Genomic DNA, 17951 nt, shown 5'->3' with positions numbered 1-17951 from the left:
CAGTGGCTTCACCTTAAATAACTCATGACAAGAAACTGTTCTTAGTTGTTTCCAAAGAGGGCCAGGGGTGTGGATACTACAGAAGCCGCTCTACAACTGGGTGGGCCCAAATCCTATGTGGTCAGGACTTACTTGACTTACTTGACTCTGGAAGAAATCCCCAGAGTCAAAATGGAAGCTAAGAATCCGATGGCCACCCCAGTCTTTCTGGTCAAGTGCGGGTTTTGCTCATCAAATAGGAAATAGTGACTCTGCCAGTTATCCTAGGTCCAGCCTCCACAAATTCCTAGCTATCCACTACCACCTCCATAAAGAAATCTCTAAGCAGAAAAGAGGGCTGCCTAACCTGGTTCACAGAATCTCGTAAGTGAGGAAGAGCAAAATAATGCCTTAATTCAAATTTTGACCATCTCAGTTCCACACAAATGAAAAACTGACCTCCCTGCACCTAAGAGGTTTTTCAATCCATCCTTCACAGTTACCAGAACTCTCTTCTTTCGAATAGTAACATAAACAAAAGCAGGCTCATCCCATCACTCACCTATTTAAAAGGATTTAATGACCCCATTGAAACTTCATCACATAACAGAGTAGCTCCCAGCCTGGCCTCCTCTCCTTTCCCACACACATCTTTCAACAAGAGCCATCAGATTCCTTAGCTGAAACTCACCATGCATTGTCACATCTCTGTCACTTTACTTAAGCTGCCTCCTCTGCCAGGAAGCCCCATCTCCCCAGTCTGTGCCATTAAAAACAACCCCTTTCCTCATTGTCCTCAAGTGGCACCCCCTAGGATGGTCCTTTTATTATAGCACCATCATATTGTTTTTTGTAAACACTTGCTTCCTTTGGCATTAGCTTTACGAGATGTATCCCATCACATGATATATGTGCTAACACTTCATGTAGTCAATGAATGTTTACTAAATGTTCCTTGAATGAAAAAAGGAACAAATAAACTGGCTAAAATGCTAAAAAGGGAGGAATGTGAGCCAAACAGAATTTAGAGAAGACTGGAGTGTTAATCACCGTTACCACCCAAGCTAGGAAGTATCTCAGCAAGCAGAAATGTGTCGACTAATATAATAAATATTTACAGAATGCCTGACTAGCCTGTGTACTGTGTTCTGTGTGGATCCATAGATTGTAAAGCATGATCCTTGCTACTGTTACATTTTAATCAGTTATTTTTAAAAATTTATCTACTCCCCACTAGGCCCTGTTACTAAAATATAATTTTCTCCTAGAGGAGCTTTGAGTATATTAAAACGTACAAAATAATTTGGTTAAACTTTCATCTTTAGAAGAATGGTTAAACTATTGTGTGTTTATAATTTGAATTATGTAACTAACTATACAGTTAAAAGATATATCTATATATTCTTGACAGCAGGAAGGCTGTTTACAATAACTCGATGTCAAAGGACTGAGTTAGTGCAGACCATCAGAACAGAAAGAAAAGGATGGCTGTGAGAGTTTGGGTAATCCTTGTTGGTGGAAAGGAACCAGAAGGGAAATACTGTGTGTACAACCGAGAACTATTACCTGTTTAACCCTGAAAGCTTTGTGTCCTTGAACAATTTCACAGTCCCTTATATAGAACTGTATTCTTTTCAAAAGAACACTAAAGAGGGTGCATTCATATGAAAATGAGGAAAAACTAGATAAAAGAGATCATTTGTTTTAACACTATGAGATACATACGATAATGAACTCTTTGTTAGGACTGATAACATCTAAGGAAATAAGTAGAATACAGGGCAGGGCATTTTTCAGTTGGTTGCCTGGAAAGTCACCGAAAGCATTTCTTGGACTTAAGCAAACCATGTTAACTTTATTATGTGGTTCTCAGAATCCAGATGTGAAAAGTGGCATCTTACCCGCTGCTCAGCAGAAATTGTCAAGGTGAATGGAAATAAGGAAAAATATTCAAAGACTAAACAAGAGGTTCATGGTTTAAAATGAGAGTCTGAACAGCTGCATACCTTAATAATTCCATATACAGGCAAAAACTGGAAAAACAGCAGTCCTTTGAAATTTGTTTAGAATTAAACAAGCAAGCAAACAAACAAACAAAAAACCTGTGGAACATCAGCCAGTTCCATTAGTTATTTGCCCATTTAAGAAATGTTAGTTATCTGAGTGATTTATGATGGCTTTCCTGCATGCACCAATTTGCTGCCGCAGATTTCTCAAGTGTTTCACCAGGAGAGGAAGCACTCCAACACAGTGCCTCTCTCTCCGCAAAAACTTCGGAGGAGCCAGTGAAGACATTCTCACAGACTACACCTATTGCATGTCAACTTCAAAAAATCTCGACAGAATCCTTTCTGAGAATAGCGCCTGCACGCCTCTTGAGCAATACTTGTTTGTTTACTTGTTCTGAAGAGCAAAGAGATGACACAGGACTGATTAGACAACTGGCCAATAGTGGCCCAGACAACCTGGAGAGTGGAATTTGTCTTCCAATCAGAAAGAGGAGAGGTGGGACAGGTCAGGCAGGCCTGAGGAGGTGAACTAATTCTCAGTGTGACTTGCCTTCCATGTTGAGTGTGGCAAAAATAACCGTAATGTGTTCTGGATTACAAGTTAATGTTTCATGCCCCATTTAACAGATTCTTAGAAACGGCATGATTTACTACTATGTTACATCACTAATGCTGGGACATCATTCAATTTTTAGCGGTTATTTCCTCCGCGATTTTGGTCATTTATGGTCATTTTGTGTTATGAAAAAAGAATTGGGGAGAGTTATTTAAAACGAACACTTCTCGGCATTCTAGAATGACTACCTGATAGTTCGAAAGCACCGTGAGATTCCTGGCGAAAACACTAAATAAATTTAAATGAAAGATGTGTTCTTGCTTTTCTATTTTAAAGATTATTTCAAAGAACAGTAATATTTGTTATTTATTGTAAAAAGTCATACTATGCTAACTAACTAGCTTAAAATAATCCATGAATAATATTAACTTACCACTTTAAATACTGTTCACTACATGAAACTTTCATTAAGCTGTAATCTAAGGGCACATGAAAATTTTCACATTCACTCAAACACACTTGTTTTCAAAAGTTAAATGAAGTTACTTCTTAATTTGTATGTATGGTATATGAATATAAATTAATACATTTAACATATACTATATTATGTATCCAAATATGCTGGTCTTAAATGGAGATTATGCTTATGAGACACCTTTACATGCCGTGTATTGGATGATTTTCTAAGAAACATGTAGAGATGTGTGGTTTTAGATTCAAATAAGAATTCAAGGTTAGGGATAGGGTTATAATAGCCACTGTATATGTGGACTTCAGTATTTGAAAATTACAGAGTAATCCCGTCATGTTACTAGCACAGCCCTTGAGGCTAATCCCTTGAGGCTATGGCAGTGAACCCAAGGGCTGGGGTAATTTGGTAAAGCTTTATGGATGCCTAAGGGACTAGAGAAATAAGAAACTCTCCTACACCTCCCCCACCTCCATATGCTAGATAATTGATTTTGTTTCCTTTTGCATTTGGAACAGTACGTCTAGAGAATGAAAAGTCCATTTCTTACAAAGTAGCAATTAAGCCAAAGTAGCACTCACCAGCCAGCACTTAATATCATAAAAATCCAGGGAAAAAGGCAACATATAGTTCACTCTCTTTTGACTTCAAAACTATAATTTTGTGTTTACCAGAGGGTAGGTGCCTAATAAGCACTTACTGGATTTTTTTTTTTTTCAACCTTCATAAAATAAATCCAAGAAAAACTATTACACTTGGAGTTTAAAACCTTCCTTTGTAACTTTGGAAAACAGAAATGTCTAAGTGCTCTTTATTAACTGTATACTATCAGATTTTCAAAGAACTGACAGAAAGAAGGGGAAAAAAAAACCTGGGACCGAAAGTGACACATGAACAAAAATGTAGTATTCTTTTGTAAACAGTGGCAGAATAAAGACCTATGACTAACATTACTTCCTTCTCTATAAAGAAATCCCAGCTGTATTAAAACCACTTTGAGAGATATATCTCAGAAAGTTTTGTTTGTATAATAATGTATATTAGCACAATTCAATTACTTTATCAAATGGGCGTATAAGGAAGGTTTTTACAAATTCAGAAGGGGGGAAGCCTGGAAATACAGTGATCTTTCAAAGTATTAGATAATAAAGAGCAAAAATAGCCAAAGAATCAAGTGCTGTTCTACAGACATTTGTTCATCAGACATTGAGATAGGCAGTAACTGCACTGTTAACTGCACAGTGATCTAGATTCTACAGGCCACTTTCATTTGCTCCTCTCAAAACACTTGGAATTCTAAAATATCATTGCCTTTTTACAAATGAGTCTAAGACTCAGAAAATGGTCACTTATTCAAGGTTGCTCAGCTAGTTAGTGGTTGAAAGACTGAAGGGCATGAATATGCATAAGATTTAGTATTTCAGAGACTGGAAAATCCTAGTTAAATGAAATCAGCAGATTAATGTTGATCAGGCCCACTACAGTCACATGCAGGTTCACATAAGTCATAAAAGCTCAAGGAGCCATCCAGAAGTCACCTAATGGCCGTAAAATCATGTCAAAAGTGGAATTCACCCACTATGAAGGCCTTAAGACAAAAACAATTATCCGTACTTTCTCCAAGGATACATTATATTAAACATAACCTGAAATAATACAGTTGAAGCTCTTTTCCTAATTCGGACAGCATGTGACAGAAGTTAGCAGTAGAGATTCCTAAATTAAAACAAACAAAAAACAAAAAAACCCTGAATCTGTTTGATCTGAAGCCAACGAAAACAAACAAAAAGCTTATACTTGAGGGATAACCAGCAGCTCCTAGATAGGTGACACTCGTGAGATAGGCACACAAAACTACTTTATTTTCAGATAGAAAAATTACAAGCCACCAACACAGAGTACTGGAAACACTAGAGCAGCTGGCTACAAGGGACAGCACCACGCGGCAGGGCCCCCGGGGTTCGCACCCCCGCGTATATGCCGGCCCGTGCATATGCGCACGGTGCTCTCCCCACTGCGCACGCGTCCCACTCCAAACCCCGCCTCTGGCGCTGCGTGTGGCCTCGCTTCCGCCACTCACGCCATGGCGGCGGCGTAGGCTCGCCCTTGGCCCCGCCTCCTGGGGCGGTGCGCTGATCATTTGACGCGGCTGTGGGCTGAAGAGACACAAGGGAAGTCGCTGTCGCCACTGTCGGACCCTCTGTCGCGGCCGCCGCCTGTAGCAGCTGAGACCCTCCGCCTCGTCGCCCCCGCCCAGTCTTCCGCGCCATGCCGTCAGAGAAGACCTTCAAGCAGCGCCGCACCTTCGGTGGGTGCCGCGGGGTGGGCCAGGGCTGACGGCGGGGTGGCCGGGCCCAGAAGGACTGAGGGGCCGAGGTGGCGGGGCCCAGGCGCCAGGCCTGGCTGAAGTCTGAGGGGTAGCGGGGATGAGGGGCCGCGCGGCTGCGGGCTGAGAGGCCGAGCCCGGGAGAGTTGAGGGCTGAAGGCTCAGGGCTGAGGAGCTGGCCCTGGGAGGGCTGGGCACTCGGGAGCTGAGGGCCGGGCCCGGGAGAGTTGAGGGCTGAAGGCTCGGGGCTGAGGGGCCGGGGCCGGGAGGGCTGTGGATTCGGGAGCTGAGGGTCCGGGTCCGGGAGGGCTGAAGGCTCCGGGGCTTAGAGACCGGGCCCCAGAGGCCTGAGGGGCCAAGGCCGCAGGGCCCGGGCGACTGTCCAGGCTGAGGGGTCGCAGGGCCGAGGGTGAGGGACCGGGGACTGGGCCGAGGGACCGTGGGGCTGAGGACTGAGGCGGCGACTGACGGGCCAGGGTTTCTGGGGAGGGCCGAGGACAGCGGGAGCTGAGAGCCGGGCCTGGGGTGCCTCACACCTGGTCCCGCGAGGGCGCGTTCGCTCGTGCGGAGGTGCTGAATCACTTTTGGCCCCTATTCAGCCCTCCAGTCTGGGGCGGAGGAGACTGTTCCTCCAAAAAGCACAAACCCTGTAAGGAGTGTCGGACTCATGGGGAGGCCGGCCCGGACGCCGGCCTGTGACGGGTCCTTTGAAGTGGTCGCTCTAGGATGCAAGTGAATCATCTCTAGGTAAGTCTCCTTATCGTACGTGGGCACTTAAAAACGTCGGTGCCTTAATTGAGAGGAGTTAACACTGGTGAGCCCTTGAATCCACACAGTTTCTGCACCAGCTGGTGTAGACTGGGCTTGGAGGGAACGTCTTGATCCTGTTGGTAGCAGGAGAGCTCGGGCGGGTGGCTTTTCCTCTTGGCTGGCCAGTACATCTTACTGTTGTTACCTGGCACTAAATCATTTCTCTCCCACTTAGACTGAAAACCCAGCTTAGGTTTGCTAGCATTTGGTTGAAACTGAAAGTAGCATTATCATAATATTTACTCCTCCACAAAAATGATGAGAAGGAAGTGATTAGTGTTCTTAAGCAAGAAAATTCTGCAATAACAACGTGGCCTCCGTGGATGTCTATTTGCAGGACTTGTTTATACCCGCTCTGGGAGTACAGGTAGAGTAGAGATGTGCCAGGTTCCCTCCAGCAGAGTTTTTCCTGGGGTAATCTCTACGATCTTAAGCAGTGATACTTTTGTCTAGTTTCCTGGAGTCTAAAAAGAGGTGAGCATTCATTTGAGCTTGGATATGGTTTTGTAGATACCATTGACAAGTATTTGATTTCTTGTGCCTGAGAAGCTTCAGTGAATGAAATTCACATTGGCCTGCTGAGCATCTATCTTTTCAGCCTCTTGAGGCAGTTTATTGGTTAACAAGACTTAGACATGTCTTTTTGTTAGAAATTTTCTCTTTAGTGACCTTAGTGAACTCTTAATATTGTTTAGCTTATGCAACTCTGAGGGCAGCATTTGGGCAGATATGCTGTATCTGGCTTCTGTCCTCACTGACTGGCATTTGAAAGTTAACTGGGGACATTTGTGTGGGAAAGATGCCCATTTCTCATGACTAAAACTATAGTTACTTTCCTCTGCTTCAAGTATTTTTAAGTTATTCTGGAAAAAATATGTTCTAATGAATTCGAAGGAATTCACCTGGAACCTGTGGTCCTGGAGGCGCACAAGCAGGAATGCCCATTTTTTCCCCCCTTTAGTGTATCATATAGATCTTATATATATTGTATCTGGGATTTCCTCTTAACTGCCCTCTCCTCCTTTTACAGATCTCTTTAATAGTAATTTTGTAGAAAACTTATCAGTTATCTTTTAATGGCTACTGCCTTTCCTTGCTCCTGCTTATCGTAACAGCACTGACAATTTTTAGAGATTTGTAGCACAGTAAAAGAGGAAAATCAAGTCTTTGGCAAAAACCTCTTTAAAGAACCTAGGACCAGCCCCAGTTAGCTTGAGCAGGCCTTCTTTCCAAGTGAGTAAATTTAGGTTAAATTGAATATAGCTCTGCTGATATCTTCTACAAGGATTGAGAGTTGAAATAAATGGATCTTAGGGCACACCCAAAACAACCCCTTCCTTTTGTAGCCAAAGAAACTGGGTGGGGCCCAGGGAGGTGAAGATTATGGTCCACCTAGTGGCAGAGTCTGGACTTGTACTTTTAACCTTGTGACATGAATTCTTCCATTCTCTGGTAGGTAGCCGTCATTTCCACTACATGAAGTAGATCAATACTCTGAGTCAGAAGGCATAGTATATCCTTGCAGATATTTTTAAAAATATAATGAACTTCAAAAGTTGTATTTGATCAAGCAGTTTTGGATTCAGTTTTCTCAAATGTTCACTCCATTTTCTTCTGGGGTTGCCCGGTTTATTTAATAACAGATCCAATTCCTAGACACTGTTCTGCTGAGATTCAATGGTAAACGTTCGTCTTAAGCTTCTCCATTAATAAGGAAAGGTTTTGCATGTCTCGGGGAAGTTCATATATTGGTCTAGAATAAATAGCTCCAACTACTCTAATAGGTAGACTGATGAGGTTTATGCCAAAATCTAGGTAGCATCCCATGAACTTAGCAAGTCATCACTCATTGATGGATTGGATATTACATTTATGATTTGTAGGTAGATTGGGGAAAATATGCTTCTGTTTCATTCAGTGAAATAAATCCTGGAAAATGTATGTAGGTGAAGTTTTACTTTAAATGCCCCAAGGAATCTCAAAGCAACTTTGCAAATGATATGTTGGTAAACTAAGACACTTTAGACTCCTATCCTCTATTTTTATCTGTATGTAAAGCTTAAAGGATTCTTAGAGACAGGAGAAAAGGAATCTGGATAAGTATATTTTGATATGCATTTAGATCAGTATTTCCATTATACAGCTTTCATTTTTTTATTAACCATCTTCCATGTACAAGCTTGACCCCTGTGAGAATATAGAGATGACTAGAGCTGGGTCCCTGACTGCCAAGGGCACTCTGTTGAGGAAGACAAATGATAAACAGATTATTACAGCATTAAGAAAAAAGTTGAGTTAAAAAATTGCTCTTTTTATGTGCCTTTGATCTGTGTTGTTGGTGATGTGCTCCTATCAAATGTACTGTTGATTGGCCTCTTAAAATAACTGTCTACTCAAAAAGAATGAGGCATCAGCATATACCATATTTACTCAATTACCTCAGGCTCACCACTGATTTTCATTGCAACTGGCCAAGACACTAAAGACATTCCTATGGGACTTGGTGCTACTCTTTTCATCTTAAGGAAGTCATTTATCCTTAATAAAAATAATCATTTTTGTCTTTTAGGGCCATATTTTGGAGATAAATCAAGATAAAACTTTTGACAGTGTAGTTTGACTTGGAAGCCTCACATTTAGAGCCTATTTTGTTTTTTCCCTTTTCATTTACCAAAATAAATGTTAAATTGTATATTAAAAAAATCTCTTTCTCTTCTGCTTAAATGTTTCCACTTACTTTTTAGATTTATTAGGGTAAGCTTTTAAATGCAGAACATATTCCAGAGTATATTAAAAAGTTATCATTAATTTGCTAGAGTGAATTAAATTGTATTTCCCTTAACCTCTGAAATAATCTGCCCTGATTAAATGGAAGTTTTTATTGTGGAGAGCTAAGCCTAGATGGTAGAGCACTTTTTCTGGGGTAGGACAGTCATAGGGACAGGTCTTAGAGCAATGAAGAGGAATCAACAGCCTCAGAAATAGAGGAGGGTTCAAAGGATGATGTAAAGGAAAATATCTTCCTTCTGTATGTCTCCTCTATTCAGTACTAAACACTTCCTTCCTTCTGACATCAGACATGTGGGTTTTCCACACATGAAGCGGTTTGTCTGGTTGTCCTACAATTTAACTCAATTCTGACACTGTCTACCTGGTGATAATGTCAGATCCACAAAACTGCACCTCCCCCACTACCACTTCAACCTCTGATTTCATGTGCAGGTTGTTACCTGTGCTTCTGACCAACTGGCTATAAATCAGAGGTTCTCACAAACTCCTCATCTTTGATTAAGGTGCTAAAATGACTCACAGAACTCAGGAAAACCGTTTACCTACTAGGTTACTGAATTATAACAAGGTATTTTAAAGAATGTGAATGAATAGGCCTATGAAGAAATACATAGGGTGAAGTCCTGAAGAGTCCTGAGCACAGGAGCTTCTGTCCCCATGATTAGTGTGTGCCACCTGGAAGCTCTCCAAACCCTGTCTTTTTGGGTGTTTATGAAAGCTTCATTACATAGGCATGACTGATTAAAGCATTGGCCATCGGAGTAATTGTCCAGCCCTCCGGCCCTCCTCCTCTCCTCTCCTCTCCCCCTCCATGGTAGTTGAGATGGGGCAAAAAGTTCCAGCCCTCTAATGGTGGTTGGTTCCCCTGGCAACCCTACCCTTAGAGGCTATCTCACAGTCGCCTCAACGTTAACTCAGGTGTGATTAAAAGGGGCTTGTTATAAATAACAGACATCTGTATCACTCATATCACTTAGAAAATTCTAAGGTTTGGGGGATCTCTGTGCCAGGACCAAATAATATATTTCTTGTTATAAATCACAGTATCACAGATGAAAACTGCTAGGTTAAATTTATTATTTACAAGAGCTCAATTTATCTTTCTCCTCATGCATTGAATAGGAATATGCACTGTTAGAAATCCATGAGTTTGCAGTCTTCTTTATCTATAGCAAATTTGTTTATATTTAGTAATTTATCTTAGAAACTGATTTAGAAATGTTGGGTGGGAAAATAGAAATAGAACTTATATGTTCATATTTTAACATGGGAAGTATTTTAATACTTTTTATGATGAATACTAAAATGTTTTTTTAAGTCCAAACTAAATTGGTAATGATGTTCAAATAAATTCATATTTATATAGGTCATAGAACCTTTTTTCTGGAGCCACCAGTATAAGCACTTTCTCAGGAAGTTTATGATATTGATCATTTATTTGCAAACATCATGACAATGAATCCTACCATAGTAAATCAAGGGGATTTTGTTAATTTTTTATTGGAAGGTTTTAATTAATGCCATCTTAATTATAGGTTCACATATTACTTTATATATGACATGTCGGTCTAATGATATTGTCACCTTATTGAATTTGGACTTGGCTTGGTTTTCTCCTATATTCCCCAGAGACTCTAGTACAGTTGTTAAAAGTATAAATAAGTGATTATATTAAGGAGGAGAATAGAGACATTCTCAAGAAAGTATTCAATAGTAGACTTTGTGCTTTAAACTTTTATTTTGGGCACCTGAGCAAAACTACTTAAAACTCAAATGGGCATTCTTTTTTTCCATGTTCCTTTTTCTTAGGCAGTTTCTTTTAAGCATTATAGCATTAAAAAGCTGGAAGTAATAAGAAAATTGCCTCAAAGGATCTATGGTTTATAATGGATTTGTATACCAACTTAAACTGTGAAAAATTCACAAAAATTGATGGGCGGTAGGAGTCCTTGGAGGAGATTGGTAATTCCATGCAGTTAATCTGAGGATTACATATGACTATGAACTTGGGGTCCCAAACCCTTAAAACTAGGAATTCTGTATCCCTGGTTTTACGTCATACCACTTCATAGAACCATGTAATTGAATGTTAGTTTCCATGTAATTGCCTTTGACCTTGCATACCAACCTTTGCCAGACATGAAGTGTTAGTTCTTGATTTCTCTCAGTTCTAAAAAAGATGTGTTTGCTGTGTTGCGCTGCCACAGCTAAGGATAGGTGAATTCACATATGGAAGTCACCGGCAAAAATGCAAGAAAGAAGCTGCATTTGGTCCCTTAATAATGCCTACGCCTCTTCCTTTCATTGCAGAACAAAGAGTAGAAGATGTCCGACTTATCCGAGAGCAGCATCCAACCAAAATCCCGGTAGGTAGTCTCAGGTACCTATGTTTTAGTGGTTAATGTATGTACAAAGAAGAGAGCACGGCTTAAGTACAACTTTAATACAACACTGCTATATGGAATTACCTGACAGGTTTCTACAGGAATCTTTAGACATGCGATTCCTAGAAATTCATTTTCACATGAAATTGCCTGTCAGTTTCATGACGTGGAATTGAGACATCTTCCTTGGCAAGGTGTGGCGCGCTGCACCTGTCGGGGTGCAGAGCTTGAGGGAGAAGGGCCAGGCCTCCTGACTCCCAGCAAACTGAGACATCTTAATAGAATCTTAATAGAGTTTGTTGATTGCATTTTGTTGCTGCCTAAGTCTGAGTTTGCTGTCTTAATGTTACCTTACAAATCAAACGTATTTGGTGGCACAGGGATAGAGGGACTCCAACTTTTAGTATTTAATCAATAGAAGGAAATATCTACAGTCTTCTAAAGAAAGCAAAGACTACTGCTGTGAGAAAATTAGTAGTTCTCAGGATTTAAACATGACTGCACATTCCAGTCTGCCTGACTTTTGATGCCCCAGAGAAGTCTCTTATATTTGGTTTCTTCACAGAAGATGGAAGAAAAAACACTACTTTTTTCTTGTCATGTGTAAGGGCCTCAAATGTTTATTGCTGTACCCAGCCAACAGCATCCTTTGCCCTGAATCCTTTGGTGGTAGACCTTAAATAGGTTTCTGCTGAGTCACTAACTAGGTCTAGAGAGAAATGGTCAAAAGGAACTTTTGGTTTTAGATAGAGGCAAAGTTCAGGCCCTTGGTTCAAGGTTACTGAATGATCTTGAGCTAGTTACTAAAATTCTGAGAGGAGCTGCCACATTCTCATCCGTAAAATGAAAAGAGAACCCCATCCATCCCATGTGGTTGTTGGAAAGATTTGCATAATTCTGGGTACATGGTTGTTACCTCTTACAAATTCTATAGACCACTTATAAAGAAACTCCACTGCAAACTTCTGTAGAAGCTGTCATGTTTGGTCTTCTGACTAGTCATCTCATACCAGTGAGGGGGAAGAAGATAAAAGATCTATGGGGTTGGGCTGTAAGGTGCACAGAAAACAGAGTAAGATGGGTCTGCTCAGCCGTTTCATAACTGTGGAATTCTACAGTAAAAGATATTCCCTGTTTTCCTTGGACTGGTTTGAAATTTCATAATCTGTCCTCACACTTGGGGTCAGTATATGGCTTGGATGTGCGTCTTCTGGGAAATTTCCTTCATTTTAAGGTGGGTTTTTTTGTTTTTTTCCCTCCCCTCCCCCCCCACCTTTGAGTGCCTGCTGTCTTTTTGCTAGAGGGTACTAATCATTGAGAAAAAATAGCCGGCCTGACAGTCTGCCAAGATTTGCTCCACAGCTTACATTTGAAATGTGAATATCTGTGTATGTTAAAAGTCATCTTTTTCTGCTAGTAGTTTCAGGGATTTGTTTGCAGAAATCACACATTTGTACTTCCAAATATGTGCTTATGACACCATGAACAAATTGAGAAGCAGACTCTCACAGGCACTCACATGTCAAGAATAGGACTGATGGATGGTTGTATGAATTGACGGACAAGGCACGGGCAGCTCCCTGGCACTCCGGTCTCTTCTCCAATGGTGGCTTTTTCTTCTGTGCTCCTTTCCATAGCCCTTCCATCTAAGTGAAAACATTGGAGAAGTCACTTTTCAGATCTAGCCACATGCCCTATCCCATTACTTGTACATCTTCTCTTCCAAATTAGAAGTTAAAGGAAAAATAAAGTAAGAACTGAAAAGTAAATCAGTTATTTATAGATGATTGTATTTTCATCGGGATCACTACCACATGGTAGGTAGGAGCAGCTAGAACAGCTCTTTTCAAAGTAGAACAGACTCAGCTACTAGAGCGGAAAGTATCCATGGTCAACATTTTCCAGGCTGCTTGTGTTCCTTTAATGGAAGGATTCTAGGGTCTTGAATTTCTTCTCTTTTTCTACTGCTGCCTCTTCCTGGGCCAAGAATCTAAGATTTCTGCATTGCCTCTGATTTCTGCTACCACTTAAATCTTGGCAAGTGTAGTCTACCCAATGATACTTCTTGTGGATATCATGTTCTGAACATACCTCATGGTTAAACTCTGCATTTTAACCAGGAAGGTGATGACAGCTTTACTTGGCCTTACACAGGCAGGTCTTATAAAGATTTTCTCAGCTTCTTGTGATGGTACAGCTTCTTGCTGTACATGGAGAAGGATGTCTGTGGTGCTCAGTAAGCAGATGATAATGAGGCTCAAAAGCAATCGCCAGTCTGTAGTTAGAGCTTTTATAGCAGCTTAGAACTAAAAAAAAAAAAAAAAAAAAAAAAAAAAAAAAATTTTTTGTCTACAGAAAGGAAGCATGGCAAGGAGTTGATGGATTTATTTCAGTTCATAATGTGTAACTGTTTTTGTTACCTGCATAGTTCAAGGTATTTAACTTTAAAGAAACAGCAAAAATATTTTATCAAAATGAAAGAATCTTCGTCTTTCTGTATTAGATTTGTCTCCAGAACTAGCTAATCATCGTCTCTACTTGTCAAATATTTACTTAGGATTTTTTTCCATGTCAAATAGAGAAACGTCTCTAGTGTAAAAAAAAAAAAAAATCGTCCATTACCATAATTGAGACCTTACATTTTTATTAAGGCTCCTGCCATGTCACAGGAAATGGTGATATTAAAAATGATAGAGATTCAGATCTTTACATTTTAAGCTGCTACCCAACCTCTCCTCTTGTAAGGCTTGGGATCTTTTTTTGATTAGTATATTTTCATGATTCCAAATAACGAAATACATAGCAAAGTTTCTTTCGCCACCCCACTTATCTCCCTGGTGGCAGCTACTTTGTTTTTTGTGTACCATATTTTGTAAGGGTAGAGTCTAAGCTAATAAATGATCACTCTTTACAGGAGAGGAATGAAGAAACTAACAAATGTGCTATTTTAAACCCCATTCGGCTGTGCCAGTTACAGCATAGGAAGTATTTTAACTATTTTTCATTGTTAGTGGCTATTTTAAAATCACTTTTCTGGCTTCTTTTCTAGGTGATAATAGAACGATACAAGGGTGAGAAGCAGCTTCCTGTCCTGGATAAAACCAAGTTCCTTGTACCTGATCACGTCAACATGAGTGAACTCATCAAGATAATTAGGTATTGTCACTTTTTTTTCCCCACTTTGGCTAACCTATCATTCTTCATCAGACTTATAGATAAATCGTTAGTCTAGTTGTGATTAAAATCTGTGCAAGCTTGATAAAACTATAGAATATTTCATTTCTGAGTTTTATATTTAATTGCTAGATCTCATGTCCCTTCTGATTCATCATACCATCTAGTGTAGATTTGTCCATTAATCAGAAGTTACAAGTTTTGCATGGCAAAATGAGTTAAAAAAAAAGGAATGTTAAGGAATGTAGGCCGGTGGTTCCTTAGAGTAGTAGTTAGCACGTCTGCTTTACACGCAGAAAGTCCTGGGTTTGAGCCCCAGCGGAGCCACGACCCATGCCTCGGGTGCGCCAGGCCCCAGGTGTGCCCCGCGAGCTCATGGGAGGAGATGCCCCGACTTCAGAGATCCAGTTCTTAAGGGGAGACGGCAACATCCATAGGTCAGGGGTGGTGGAAGTGGGGTGGGGGTTAATTAAAAAAAAAAAAAATGTAGGCTTGGCAGAATGGTAATAAATTGTACCAGCCTAGATCTTAGTTTGTAAATTATATTCTGAACTGTTTTTCTCACATTAAACACTAATGGTTCTTCAGATAGCATACTAGTTTAAAACTGGCCTCAGGAAGGTAGTAAGAATAACCTATCAAGGATTATCGCTAATATTGATTATGAATATAATCATAGAAAATGTCCTATGCTTTGTGAGAAGAAATATTAGTCATCAGTAGACACTTTATTTTGCCAGAAGCAGTATTTACAAAATCTTTATACTTTTAAATTGATTAGGGTGGGAGATTTTTACACATGCGCCCTACTTACTGATGTATCAATATTTCTTCATGTTTTCTTTCAATAGAAGGCGCCTACAGCTCAATGCTAATCAAGCCTTCTTCCTGTTAGTGAATGGACACAGCATGGTGAGCGTGTCCACGCCAATTTCGGAAGTGTATGAAAGTGAGAAGGATGAAGATGGATTCCTGTATATGGTATATGCCTCTCAGGAGACATTTGGAATGAAATTGTCGGTGTAAGACTAGAAAAATGCATCTGTTCTAGAATTTTTTAAACCCTTACCAAGGGGGAAAAAAGGGATGTTACCAACTGAGATTGATCAGTTCATCTAATCACAGATCATCAAAACAGTAGTGTTCCTGCCTAGGAGATTTAGGAAGTTTTTGTTTTGTTTTGTTTTTTTGTACTTCAAACAGAAAAGCTCCAAATGAGCACATTCAGCTTTGGAAAACTATATTATTTAACCTAGGCTGTCTTGTTTTCAAATTAGAAGTTTAAAAATAAAATACTTTGCATTCTAAGTTACCAATAAAATAGACCTTCAAGTTATTTCAATGCTCTTTTCACAATAGGAACTTGCAATTTGAGCATTCAGAGATGTTAAGTTTTTTCTCTAGGTTCACAGAACCTGCCAACTTTTTATAGAAGGATTTCTACTCAACTAGAGAAATCTCTGTTAGAGGATCTTTAAGTATAAGTTGTCAAGCATAGCTCCCTTCCAAAAGCATTTGCCATAATAATAGTTGGCAAAAAGCAGGGTAAATGGGAGTGTATAAGAAAACTCTGAACTGCTGTTCAAGGTTCTTGATTCCTGATATGTATACCCCAAATCAATGCTCTTACAGTGTTCGGGAGTTCTTACTTGGTTTGTTCTCTAGATAGTAACACACAGAAAAACACCACTGTTCAACAGGAACCTTGAATAATTTACAATTTTGGTCTAGTTTCTTAAAATGCCCAGAGAAAAAAAAAAAAAAAGAGTGACATTTCTTGTTTTAGATTTTCTCTAAGAGCTCAGACTAGTGCCTGCTTTGGTAAATAAACAAGCAGTTGTATCAGTTTCATTCTTTAGGACAGTGGTAGAAACTACAGAATCCTGAAGCTAAAAAGCATTAAAATTCAGATGCATTTCCTCTTCCTTTTGGTTTAAAGCTGTAGATGATCCATGTTTTATGTTGTGTGGCTAATATGTTATTAAAAAGTTATATTTTTAAGAGTATTTCAGTTATCACTATTAGGTCAAACCACCATCAAAATCTCCCCACTATAGGTGCATGTCAGTTGTGAAGAAAACATAGTAAAAGGAGACATTCTCTTGACAGATATTAATGTCAAAAATTAAACATTTCCCAAGTCCACCTAGAATAAATAACCAATGCTTCTTACTACCAGCATGAGGTTCACCGTATTTTCATGGAAGTATCACAGAAAGATCACAAACCACTTTAGACGACGTCGTGATTTGCCCTTGTATATTTAGGTGTGTGGAATACCTGTATCAGATAGTGGAAGTTATTTACTGTAATGGGGGGATAAGGCAATATTACTGTGTTATGGGGCCTCGACCACCAACCTCCCATCACCTACCTACTCCTCCTGCTGCATGCATCTGTCCACATGGCTAACTTTTAATATGTATATTTTTACATTATGTATTCTTAATCAGCCTGTCTTGTTTAGATTGTATACGTCATACCTGACATTCTTGTAACTACTGTGTGATAAGATTCCTGTAAGAAATTCTGCTTTTTAAAAATACCATGCTGAGAGGGGTGACGTATCCCATGTTAGTGGGTGGTCACTCTATATTTATAGGATCTTTAAAACAAGTACATTTTTAAGGTGAATAAAGGCACAACTAAAAACTGTCATCAAATCTCAGTTTAATGGATCAGTATTTGAGACTTGCAATCCCACATACTTGTACTAGCCAAAGCCAAGAAACTACCGCTCCTAACAAGGAACGTTCAAGCTGGTTTCACTGTGCAGGGGTGGGGAGCAGCTGGGTGGAGGGACACCCACCTTTGAAGGGCTGTCTTGACATGGGCACCTTCCTCATCTTGGTTTAGGTTGGGCCACCTGGTCTTGTTCTTACAAAACTAAATCTCTTGAAAACTTACATGCCACAAAGTATGAGGAGAATGGATGTGAGACCTAGGTGTTTTGTGGGCATAAACACTTGAAAACCTGCTTTAAATGAACGACAAAGTAAAAGAAAGGAATTGGGAGTGTGTTGTGTGGTCAAGAAGGCATTGCATGGCTTGCGGTACCTCAGATGACCGTACGGAGCTCCATAAGGTGAAGATATAGTACAAACCCCAGGCTAGTGGTGCTATTCATTTGGAAAACTCTGGACTCAACTCAAATTGAAGTAGGCACTGAAATGTTTTTATGAGTACAGGGAGTGAAACGAGGCAATGCTCTGCTTCCCCGCGTTTGTCAGCAGATGGGCACTTGTCTTCGATCTTCAGGGGCCTGGCCTGCATGGTTCCTTCAAGACATCCCATAAGTCCTGGAAGTAACCAAACAGTAAGGCCCTCCTTCTCAAGGACTGCTAGTGGGTCCCAGGAGGGGCCAGCTGTCTCCTGATGTCATTTCCCCGACAGGAGCCCTGACCATACCTAGAACCATTGTGTATGCATTCTTTTTCCTCTAGGGAACCACAGG

The 17951-nt window shown here is 40.1% G+C and overlaps 1 protein-coding gene across 1 annotated transcript; it reads left to right on the top strand.

Moving 5' to 3' along the window:
• The first annotated feature begins 5147 nt into the window (after nt 1-5147).
• On the top strand, nt 5148-17155 carry MAP1LC3B (microtubule associated protein 1 light chain 3 beta). The gene is made up of 4 exons (XM_011370252.2): nt 5148-5321; nt 11250-11305; nt 14373-14479; nt 15349-17155. Exons 1-4 carry the CDS (start codon nt 5282-5284, stop codon nt 15521-15523), a joined length of 378 nt encoding a protein of 125 aa, XP_011368554.1. The 5' UTR covers nt 5148-5281; the 3' UTR covers nt 15524-17155.
• The last annotated feature ends 796 nt before the right edge of the window (nt 17156-17951 follow it).

Source organism: Pteropus vampyrus, unplaced genomic scaffold, assembly GCF_000151845.1.
Source record: "Pteropus vampyrus isolate Shadow unplaced genomic scaffold, Pvam_2.0 Scaffold166, whole genome shotgun sequence".
Lineage (NCBI taxonomy): Eukaryota > Metazoa > Chordata > Mammalia > Chiroptera > Pteropodidae > Pteropus > Pteropus vampyrus.
The sequence above is the reverse complement of the archived record's forward strand: the minus strand, read 5'-3'. Positions and strand labels throughout refer to the sequence as shown.

Excerpts from the sequence above, each read along its gene's own strand:
- MAP1LC3B (XM_011370252.2), top strand. The coding sequence starts at position 5,282 with ATGCCGTCAGAGAAGACCTTCAAGCAGCGCCGCACCTTCG. Across the intron at positions 5,322-11,249 it reads CAAGCAGCGCCGCACCTTCG|AACAAAGAGTAGAAGATGTC; the intron begins GTGGGTGCCGCG and ends CTTTCATTGCAG. Across the intron at positions 14,480-15,348 it reads GAACTCATCAAGATAATTAG|AAGGCGCCTACAGCTCAATG; the intron begins GTATTGTCACTT and ends TTCTTTCAATAG.